The 12,337-nt window shown below is 40.3% G+C and overlaps 1 protein-coding gene across 3 annotated transcripts in view; it reads right to left on the bottom strand.

Moving 5' to 3' along the window:
* Positions 1-2,353: 2,353 nt before the first annotated feature.
* Positions 2,354-12,337, bottom strand: part of dnajb13 (DnaJ heat shock protein family (Hsp40) member B13) — a 72,769-nt gene continuing 62,785 nt past the window's right edge. For 2 of the 3 annotated variants that reach the window (XM_073044021.1, XM_073044023.1), the window contains one exon: positions 5,756-10,385. In XM_073044021.1, coding sequence (XP_072900122.1) covers positions 10,232-10,385 — 154 coding nt within the window. In that variant the 3' untranslated portion in view covers positions 5,756-10,231. Of the gene's footprint in view, positions 3,048-5,755; positions 10,386-12,337 lie in introns of those variants that run through there. The other variant, XM_073044022.1, reaches the window with a different exon arrangement.

Here is a 12,337-nt window from a genome sequence, read left to right as displayed (position 1 = left end):
GTGAATACTTTTTATAGGCACTGTATTTTCCGGCATGCGCATTAGTGAAGGAGTCAATGACTTGGAGATCTGTCTTCAAGTGCAATCTGCAAGCTACAGTTTAATGACCTTGGATCTGGAGTAGAGTTGATGATTGTCCACTTCTTCTGTAAATGGCCTCCATTCCAATAAAAAGCTCTTGGACGTGGTAAAATATTCCATTAAGCAAGATTAAAAAGAACTATATCGTGGTTGTTTGTGGTGGGGTTTGGCCTCTTGGACCTTGTTAGTTTTAAATATGGTTTATATATTATGGCTAGATCTAAGTAAACAGTGGTGGATAACTCCTACCAAAGCAAAGTTGTGGTCTGAGGTAGGCTAGACATGATCACATTGAATGACAAAGTAGGTTTGAGGGGCTTGTCTATTCCTGCTCCTTCCTATTGGTGTGTAAACATTCTATGCCTCCATTCAACTTATCTAGAAAGTGGTTACAATCTGAAACTGTAAGCGGCACTGAATAATTTTTACTGTTCCCAAACGTAGAATTTCAATGCTATTAAATCATTTATCCATCTGTACGTGGGATGAACTGAAGAGATGGTACTGTACTGTATTTTAATATGCCTTTATAACCATGGAAGTAATCAGTGTCATCCTTAAATTATTCCAGGCCAACAAAAAACAAACAATGAGAACAGCCTTGCTGAAAGAAAATCAATTAGATAAACTGAAGTCCAATAATGTTTCCTTTGATTGTTCACAGCTGAAAACAGTGAACTACCAGCTCCAGCCTGTGATTGATTAAATTTCCACTAGGTGCACAAAAAGGATCTAACTGGGTACAGAAATAATGAGCCTCATTTATTGCCATAAAAACCCAGCATGGGGCATCATTGGACAATTCCTGCCAGGTGTTTGGTTTAAAAACTCAAAGGCCATAAAGAATCTCAGATCAAACAGGCAGAAATACTGAAATAATTCAACAAGTGCAGCAACATAAAAGTAAACTATAGACGGTTCAGGTTGAATAACCTGTTTTTTTTGTTCCACACTGGCTGCTCGACTGGCTAGTTTTCCAGCACTACTGATTTTACTTTTTGCTTCAAATTCCAGCATCTGCAGTCACATTTCCAATGTACATTTTTCTACAATTTCACCAGTTATGAGAAGACTGAATAAATCTGGTACATTTAATGATTTTGTTTGGATGCTGATTTACTTCAAAACATCTTTACTCTGTTTTGATTTGATCCATGAGTTTCTTTTCGGTAGAAAATATGCATCTGTTAATCTGCATAAGTTGCTGCTTTGACTGGAACACTGTGGATCGACACAGAACAGCAAAGTTGTGCCCACCCTGTAACTTAACCCTTCCCTCCCATATAGCTCTCCCAATTTTGTTTTCATGTATGTGCCTATCTAAGTCCCTAATGTACCCACCTCTACCACCACCCCTGGCGGTGTGTTCCATGCCCTCTGTTGGGAGGGGTGGACATGGGGGGGGGGGGTGTCCCCTGAGATCCCTTCCCTCTGCCCACCCCCCATCCCCAATACTTTCCTTCTAATACCTTTAAGATATTTCCCCATGTACTAACTAGTTCTATCCTGGGAAAAAATCTTTGGCTATCCTCTCTATGCCTATTGTACGCCTCTAGCAAGTGACCTTCCATCCTCCTCTCCAAAGAGAAAAGCACTAAACAAGAACTAACTGAAACTGTGCCTACTGTTAGGGAAATTTGGTATCAATTTGACTTGAATATTAATTGGAGATTTCGTATGAATTGTTGTACTGGTAGGGCTGGTAGTGTGCAAGGATGTTATTGCAAGCTGATTTGGCAGATTGTAATGTCAGTTAATGTATAGTGATTATTATATAACATTGCCAACCTCAATACAGTTGAAGCCTTATGTTCATACACGAAGAATTTCATTTTGAGCACCACTTGAACCAACTTAACTTTTTAAAATGATACCAATTATTGCCAGTTTTCTAGTGATAGACACAAAGGAGAGTTCATTCAGAAGCATATTTGGTCTTTGCAAAACTATCACAATGCACTATGGTATGGTTCTAACATCAAACTGTAGTAAATCCCTGTTGCTCCAAAACTTGGAGCTTTGGTAGCTATTCTTGGTCTTCACAGCAAAGAAGCTGAGATGAGGGTTTGTAGACTGTTAGGAAAAGACAACTTCTACCCTACAGTCATCTCAGTTTCTTAACACTTCAAATGGCTTGATGCATAATGGATGTTCTTTGAACAGTTCCTACACAGACTTAAGTGAGCATCAATATTTGAAAGCAAAAAGAAACCAGATGCTGGAGACCTGAAATAAAAATACAGGAGATACACAGGTCTGATGGTATCCTTTATTTCACCACTGCAGATTTTGTCTGAGATGACAGTGGAACTCTGCCACTTGTAGTAGTCAGTTATTGAGGCAGAACATTGTCAACAATGGCAGAAATGATTTGGGGCCATTAATTTGTCTCAAAAGGCTGGTGCCCAGATCATTAGCACTACTTTGCAATTTGTAACACACTACTGTATTAGGAGAAAATCTGGAATAATCTATTTCTCCTGAAAGTAAACAGTGGGCAGGATCAATGTGTGGATGAGTGCAGGCTCTTGGATGGTGCAAAGACCCAATGACTCGTTTTTGTTGCAGAGCACCACGAGTGTCTTTTAAGTTTAAAGAGATTGCATCCATGAGTGGTCTGTCACCAAATCCGGAAGATCACAGTAGTTGTCTGATGTCTGGAATGTGTTACAACTGTGAGCTTCAATAGTCTTCAACTGCCATACATCTTTGAGCCACTTTGGCAGGAAAAAGGCCCAGCCTCCAACATCTTTGGTTCTTGACTCTACCAAAACTTGCAGGCAACCAGAAAATATTCAATCAATGAAAGGCATTTGCAAACTAACCAAGCAGACCATCGGTGTTCTAAAACAACACTACTGTTGCCTCTATTATCTAGAGACAATGCCGCAAGGCTTTACAAAGGTATAGTTGCTGATTGTACCTTCCATAACCCCTGATAAATGCAGGCTCATCCTTGCCAGCAGCTGTGGATCAAAAGAAGGAAAGGAGTAAAACTCAGCAGTCTTACTGGCTGAGCTGATTCTAGTTTCAATAAATACAATCCTTATCCCTCATTCCATTGGTTCCTGTTTTAACTACTTCTATTCTGAATTATTGTAATATAGTTAAGGAGCACAAATTAAAAATCTAAATTACATTTATACATTGAACTATGATAAAATCTGTGTGCTTTTTTAATTTAATCATTCCTTTAGTGCTTATGATCCACACAACTTTATCAGTCAAAGCTCATATGTTCTGGAGTATAGCATGGCAGCTGGAAAGCTACTGCTGTGTAGTGAAAGAGGTGACCTTGAACTATAAAATTCATCCTCTGACAACACTCTTACCATGAGCTCTGGCTGTGTTAATTGGCTGGCTAAAAGACCATGGGAAAGGCAGAGTGGTAGGGGTGGAAGTTTAAGGATACTGTTTTGGGAATGGACAGCAATCTCATGTAGATCTAAGTACATACCTCAAGCTGCCTCTGGAACACAGGCTGCATCACTGCTAGCTTCTCCAATCCCCAAATCCAAACCCTGACTCGCAAGTTAAATGGCTTCAGCCAGTGATACAAAAGAAATTGAGACTATGGTCATCAGGTACTACACGATGGTTGTGTCGGCAAATTTTGAACATGATGTGGAGGATTGTGAAGGATGGAATCCCATCCTTCTGCATGTGCCAATGGTGATTTGATTACTAATTTAATCACATTTTTGCATAAAATTGTGGGCCAAAGGGTCTTCTTGTGCTGTGCTGTTCTATGGTATTTGGTTATTGGTCTATTATTGTCACACATACTGAGGTATAGTAAAACATTTTGTTTTACATGCCATTTATATCAATAATTTCAAAACACAAGTAGATAAGGTAGCACAAGGGAAACAGTAACAAAATGTAGGTGATGTTATACTCACAGAGAAAGTGCAGTGCAGGTGGATAATAAGATGCAAGTGCCAAGAAGAAGTATATTGTGAGGTTAAGAGATCATCTTTCTCACAGAGGAGATCTGTTCAATAGTCTTGTAACAGCACGATTGAAGCTCTCTTTTATTGCATCCAGAACTGACTATCTGACTTCAACAACATATCAGGCATACCCAAACCAAAAACTGTCATAGTCTGCTGAGAGCTAGATCTGTGGCTTTCAAGACTAGTGATTCAGAACTATACAAAAAGTCTAGGTACAACCTGCAGAAGGCCATTTTTAGAGCAAACATTAATTCTCATTGAAATTAGAGATGGAATTAGATGCATATCAGCTCTGGCAGGGTTCGCAGGCCTTTAGGTGAAACCTAACAGCATGAATGGCAGTGATGCTTCACTCCCAGATGAGCTCAGTGCTTTTTATGTACACTTTGAAAGGGAAAATAAAACTACACCTGGTGCGAATCCCTGCAGCTTCTGGTAACTCTGTCATTTCTGTCTCGGAGCCCAACATCAGAACATCTTTCAAGGTGCCAGGCCTGATAGAATACCTAGTAGAGCATTGAAAACCTGTGCCAGCTAACAGGCAGGAGTGTTCTATGGACATCTTCAGTCTCTCACTGATGCAGGCAGAGGTTCCCATCTGCTTCAAAAGGGTTACAGTCATACCAGTACTCAACAAGGGCAGGGTGAGCTGCCTCAATGATCACCACCCAGTTACACCCATATCTACTGTGATGAAATGTTTTGAGAGATTGGTCATGACCAGAATCAACTCCTGCCTAAGCAAGGACCTGAACCCACTGCAGTGTGCCTTATGATCACAACAGGTCTACAGCAAATGCAATCTCACTGGCTTTCCACTTAGGCATGGATCACTAGGCAATTACAATTCCTATGTCAGGCTGCTGTTTGATTACAGCTCAGTGTTAAACACAATCATACTCTCTCTACTAATCAATAATCTCCAAAACCTGGCCCTCTAGCCTCTTCTGCAACTGGATCCTTGACTTCTTCATTAGGAGACCTCACTTCCTCACATCTCTTCCTCAATGACAATCAACATTGGCGCGCCTCAAGAACGCATGCTTAGCCCACTGCTCCACTCTGTACACCCATGAATATGTGGCTAGGCATATCTCAAATGCCATCTGTAAAATTGTTAGCAGAGTTTCACATGATGACAGGGAGGCACACAGGAGTGAGATAGATTAGCTGGCTGAGTGATAATCACAACAACAACCTTGCACTCAACGTCAGTAAGACCAAGGAATTGATTGTGGACCTCATGAAGAGGAAGTTGAAGGTACACACATCGGTCCTCACCAAGGGATCAGCAGGGTGAACAGTTTCAAATTCCTGGGATTCAACTTATCTGAAGATCTATCCTGGGCCCAATAAATTGATGCAATTACAAGGAAGGCACAACAACGGCTATATTCCATAAGGAGTTAGAGGAGATTTGGTATGTCACTAAAGACTCACAGATTTCTACAGATGTACTGTAGAGAGCATTCTAACTGGGTGTATCACCAGGATCGGAAAGAGCTGCAGAAAGCTGCCTGCTCCATCATGGACCTCAGCTTCCCCAGCATCCAGAACATCTTCAAAAAGCGATGCTTCAAAAAGGGAGCATCTATCATTAAGGGTCCGCATCACCCAGGGTATGCCCTCTTCTTATTGACACCATCAAAGAGGTGGTATAGGAGCCTGAAGATGCACACTTAATGCTTTAGGTACAGCTTCTTCCTCTCTGCCTTAGATTTCTGAATGGACGTTGATCCCATGTACACTATCTCACTAATTTTCTTTTTTTTTTGCTCTTTTTTTTGCACTTATTTAATTTTTTTATATAGACTGTGGATTCCGGTTAATTGGGACAAATAGTGACCAATATACTCTAGTCCAATTAAACAGCTGCTCCAATTAGCTGATGTTTTCATGGAAATAATTAAAAAAGGTATATAAAAGATAAACTACTATTTAATTGAGTAACAATTTATGTATTTAAATGAAATACAGAACAAATTAGAACACTACAAATACTACTACATCACTATAAAACTGTGTATTAATTTGTTCCCTATAGTTATTGAGGGAGGAATTACAATGCCGTGTTCTTTTACTAGTCTAAGTGAACAATATCAGCGCAGACGCCCAGTGTGGATAATGGACTGCCCTCATACAATTTTTGACAGTTGCATCCTCCAAAACTTCATTTTCATTGTAACATTCAGGATGACTGTTGATACCTTCAAATTCTTTATAGCTGAAGTAGTGAAATCAGTTCATTTTCACCAATGGCTGTTTCTGGCATCTCTAAGCCTGAATGCTTGAAACTGTAGATAGGTGACCAAAATTGCACACAATAAACCAGATTAGATCTCATCAATATCTTATACAATTTCAACATAACATCCCAACTCCTGTACTCAATACGTTGATTTATGAAGGCCAACGTGCCAAAATCTTTCTTTATGACTCTATCAACCTGTGATGCCACTTTCAAGGAATTATGGATCTGTATTCCAAGCTCCCCCTGATCTACCACACTCCTCAGAGCCCTACCGTTCAATGTGTAAGACCTGCCCTAGTTGGTCCTTCCGAAGTGGACCACCTTATACTCATCTACATTAATTTCCATCTTCTATTTCTCAGCCCATTTTTCCAGCAGGTCCAGATGTTGCTGCAAACTTTGATAGTCTTCCTTGCTATTCACTACATCCTCAATCTTGGTGTCATCCACCAATCTGCTGATCCAGTTTACCACTTTGTTATACAGATTGTTGACAGACAGAGCACCGATCCCTGCGCCACACCACTAGTCACAGCCCTCTAGTCAGAGAGGCAACCATCTACAACCACTCCCATGCTTTATTTGCAAACCCAATGTCTAATCTAATTTACTACAGTACCTCATCTTGAATGCAAAGCAACTGAACCTTGGTAAAGTCCACGTAAACAACTCACTGCCTTGTGTTCATCAACTTTCCTGATAACTTCCTCAAAGAACCCTATAAGATTGGTGAGACATGACTTACTACGCACAAAGCCATGCTGAATATCCCTAATCAGTACCTATCTGTACAAATATTTGGTCTCTTAGAATACCTTCCAATAATTTTTCCACTAATAATGTTAGGCTCACTGGCCTATAACTTCCTGGCTTATTCTTAGAGCTTTTCTTAAACAATGGAATAACATTAGCTATCCTCCAATCCTCAGGCACATCATCCATGGCAAAGGATGTTTTAAATAACTCTGCTAGGGCCCTGCAATTTCTTCACCAGCTTACCACCAGGACCAAGGGAACACATTGTCAGGCCCTGGGGTTTATCTACCCTAATTTGCATCAAGACAGTGAACACCTCCTCCTCTATAATCTGTATAGGGTCCATGTTGATCTGCTGATCCAGTTTACCACTTTGTCATACAGATTGTTGGTATTTGTCTCCCAAGTAAATACAGATGCAAAATATCCATTTAAGATCTCTCCCATCTTTTGAATCTATGCATAGATTACCACAATACTCTTCCAGAGGACCAATGTTCTCACTTGCAATCCTTTTGCTCTTAATATATTTGCAGAATCCCTTAGGATTCTGCTTCTCATTGTCTGCTATACTAACCTTGTCTCTTCTTTTGCCCTCCTGATTTTCTTCATAAGTATTCTCTCACATTTCTTGTACTTCTCAAGTACCTCATTTATTCCTTCCTACCTTTGCCTGCTATGGACCTCCTTCTTTTTCTTAACCAGGGCCTCAATATCTCTCAAAAACCAAGTTTCCATAACCTTGTTATCCTCACCTTTTATTCTGACAGGAACATACAAACTTTATACTCTCAAAATTTCACTTTTGAAGGCTTCCCACTTACCAAGTACACCTTTGCCAGAAAATAACCTATTCCAAATTCTTTATGATACCATCAAAATTGTCCTTTCTCCAATTTAGAATCCCAACCCGAGGACCAGACCTATCCTTTTCCATAATTACCTTGAATAAATAGCATTATGATCACTAGGTACAAAGTGTTCCCCTACACAAACTACCCTACCCTGTTTCATTCCTGAATAGGAGATCTAGTATTGCACCCTCTCTAGTCGGGACTTCTATGTACTAGTTAAGGAAACTTTCCTGAACACATTTGACGAACTCTTTCCCATCCAGCCCTTTTACAGTATGGCAGTCCCAGTTCAATATGTGGAAAGTTGAAATCACCTACTATCACAGCCTAATGTTTCCTGCAACAGTCTGTGATCTCCCTACAAATTTGCTCCTCTAAATCCTGCAGACTGTTGGGTGGTCAATAATCCAATCCCATTAACATGGTCATACCTTTCTTATTTCTCAGTTCTACCCATAAAGCCTCACTAGACAAGCTCTCCAGTCTGTCCTGATTGAGCACTGCCATGACATTTTCCCTGACTAGTAATGTCACCCCTCCCCTTTTAATCCCACCTGCTTTATCATGTCAAAAATAATAGAACCCTGGAACATTGAGCTGCCAATCTTACTCCTCCTGCAACCAAGTCTCACTAATGGCTACAATGCCACAAATTCCATGTGCTGATCCATGCTCTAAGCTCATCCACCTTTCCTGCAATACTCTTTGCAGTCAAATATATGCAACTCAGAACATTAGTCCCACCATGTTTAACCTTTCGATTCCAGATCTTGTACATGACTTAACAACATACTTCTCCACAACCATTCTACTATCTGTTCTAGCACTCTGGTTTTCATCCCCCTGTAACTCTAGTGTATCTCCCAGCCCCACCTCCTAATCTCATTCATGCAGCACTAACAAATCTTCTTGCTAGGATATTAGTCCTCCTCCAGTTCAGGTGCAAACTGTCCCTTCTGTGCAGGTCCCACCTTTCCTGGAAGAGAGCCCTATGAACCCAAAATTAGAAGGCCTCCCTCTTGCACCAACTCCTTAGCCAAGTGTTAAATTATATGATCTTCCTATTTCTGGCCACACTAGGAGATGGCATAGGTAGCAATCCTGAGATCAAACCCTGGAAGTCCCATCCTTAAACTTTGCACCTAACTCCCTAAAGTCACTTTGGATGCCCTTGTCACCCATCCTACCCATATCATTGGTACCAACGTGGACCACAACCTTTGGTTGCTCAACCTCCTTGGACTTGATCTGAAGTTTCTCTGACCCTGGCACCCAGGAGGCAACAAACCATCTGGGAATCTCATTCTCATCCACAGTACCTCCTTCCTGTTCCTCTAACCAATGAATCCCCTATCACTCCAGCTCGCCTCTTTCCTTCCCTTCCCTTCAGAGCAACGGATCCAGACTCAGTGGAAGAGACATGCTCGCTGCGACTTCTCCCTGGTTCATCCCTCCAACAGTATCCAAAGCAGTATACTAATTATTGAAGGGAATAGCCACAGGGGTGCTCTGCACATTCTGCCTAATCCCTTTCCTTCTCCTGACAATTGCTCAGGTACCTGCCTCCTATAACTTAGGGTTTCATCCAAGACTTCATCTGAATTCTCTGCACTGGAATTAGCAATTGCTCCCTCTGCAGAGTTGACATTTGGACCACTTGTGGTTGGTGACTCACTACTGTATATCCCACTTCTAACTAACTACAAAAGTTTCAGTTTCTAAGTCTGTGCGTGTGTGAGGTCAAGTTCAGGATGTCCTCAGCTTTATTCATTTACTTAGACACTGATCCCTGGTCAAGTGAGAATCTCAAAAGACTTAAGGGCAAGAAAAGATGGTGATAGTGGTTGGGCTGGTGTGGAAGGGGTTACAAACATGAGATACACAAGGTGTAGTCTGTAAATCAGAAGAAATTGTGTTATATGGGGAAAATGGGGTTTGAGAGAAAATTACTATGAGGCTACCATCGTTTACAATGGCTATTGAAGAGTTCATAATGGTCACAACCTCTTCTCAGAAGAACGAGCACCCTCCAACAAGATCCCATGAAATATTCACTGAACGTGACCACATTGTCAGTTCATCCAAAGGCATGCAGTATGAAATGTGCTTTGCAATCCTCAGTTATTTAACATTATTACTTGGAGTAAAAAATTTTAAACTATAAACAAATAGGAAACTTTGTTTTGGTAATAATTTTGCTTAAAATTTATAAATACACATTGTAATTTAGTGGTATAATATAATTATTCATCTACATATCAATATTTAAGAATGGATAAACATTTCTCCCTGTACTGACATGCAAATAACTGTTCTTCTTGCCATGTTGACCTTTAAACATGTAATGCTTGATTAATCAGTTTCTTCTTTGCCGGTGTGAGTTTATCTGGAAATTTGATATCAAACTGGATGATGAGATTTCCTTTGCTTGATGGATCTTTGGATAAAGGCATTCCTTCTCCTGGGACTACCTTGGTGTATTTAGGACTGTGGGAAGAAAAGAAAATGAATTACCAGAAACAATTTACGTTTTCTATAAGTTCAAGAGCACAGTCCATAGTTCTATACACAAATTTACTAAGTATTAAATTTGGAAATGGGGTAATTATAAGAGATGTCTCTTTCTTAAGTTGGGTGGTTAAATTTAAAACATTAATTGGTAATTCCTTACAACAAGGGCTGATTCCATTTTTTAGATGTTTTGTCAGCATAAATGCAAAAGAAGTTTGTTAACACAGGAAATAGATTCTAAGGATTCCAGTTCTATGGATTAATGCTTCTTCTGAGAGCTAGTTGGGGATGCTGGTGCAGGTATTGTTATTTAGAGATCCATCATTCCTTGAAAGTGGTGTCACAGGTAGATAGTTAGATAGATAGATAGATAGATAGATACTTTATTCATCCCCATGGGGAAATTCAACTTTTTTTTCCAATGTCCCATACACTTGTTGTAGCAAAACTAATTACATACAATACTTAACTCAGTAAAAAATATGATATGCATCTAAATCACTATCTCAAAAAGCATTAATAATAGCTTTTAAAAAGTTCTTAAGTCCTGGCGGTTGAATTGTAAAGCCTAATGGCATTGGGGAGTATTGACCTCTTCATCCTGTCTGAGGAGCATTGCATCGATAGTAACCTGTCGCTGAAACTGCTTCTCTGTCTCTGGATGGTGCTATGTAGAGGATGTTCAGAGTTTTCCATAATTGACCGTAGCCTACTCAGCGCCCTTCGCTCAGCTACCGATGTTAAACTCTCCAGCACTTTGCCCACGACAGAGCCCGCCTTCCTTACCAGCTTATTAAGACGTGAGGCGTCCCTCTTCTTAATGCTTCCTCCCCAACAGGCCACCACAAAGAAGAGGGCGCTCTCCACAACTGACCTATAGAACATCTTCAGCATCTCACTACAGACATTGAATGACGCCAACCTTCTTAGGAAGTACAGTCGACTCTGTGCCTTCCTGCACAAGGCATCATAAAGATAGGGTCATAAAGAAAGCTTTTGGCATAAAGTATTGAGTATGGGATTTGGGTGTTGTGTTGAAATTGTATAAGACATTGGTGAGGCCTAATTTTGAGTATTGTGTGCAGTTTTCGAGTTATAGAGTCATAGAAAGTACAGCACAGAAACAGGCCCTTTGGCTCATCTAGTCCTTACTGAACTATTTTAGCTGCCTACACCCATCAACCTGCTCCAGAACTATAGCCTTCCATTCCACAATCATCTACAGTGGAGCAACCCTGTAGAATTTGCTACATTTCTGCATAAATATGACCTAAAATGTGATCAGATCTTCACGCAAGTCCTAAACCTAAAGAGAACCCAATTAAATAACACAAAAAACATTACACTTCTTCATTTACTTATTGAGAGAAATGATCCAGTATCATATATATTTGTTGGAAAAAGTATGTGAACTTCTGGGGTAATGCCTTCTACGAAAGCTATTTGGAGTCAAGTGTCCCAATCAATGAGATGAGTTTGGAGGTATGAGTTGTAGAGGTGCCTTGCCCTATAAAAAAGACAAAGTCAGGTTACTGTCAAAGCACTGCTCTTCTCAAGAAAGATCTGCATATGTGCATCATGCCTCAAAACAACTTTCAGAGGATGTTAGAAGAATTGTAGAGATGCATGAAGCTGGAAAAGGCAACAAAAGCATTTCTAAAGACCTGAGCGTTCATCAGTCCACAGTAAAAGAAAATGTCTACAAATAGAAGTAATTCAGTACTGTTGCTACTCTGCTAGGAGCAAGTGTCTTGCAAAGATTACACCAAGAGCACAATATGCAATACTGAAGGAGGTGAAAAAGAACTCCAGGGTAACAGCAAAAGACCTGCAGAAATCTCTAGAACTTGCTAAAATCTCTGTTCGGGTTTCCACTATAAGAAAAACGCTGAGCGAGAAAGGTGTTCATGGAAGGACACCACAGAGAA

Source organism: Hemitrygon akajei, chromosome 4, assembly GCF_048418815.1.
Source record: "Hemitrygon akajei chromosome 4, sHemAka1.3, whole genome shotgun sequence".
NCBI classification, from domain to species: domain Eukaryota; kingdom Metazoa; phylum Chordata; class Chondrichthyes; order Myliobatiformes; family Dasyatidae; genus Hemitrygon; species Hemitrygon akajei.
This window is presented reverse-complemented; position numbering and strand designations above follow the sequence as displayed.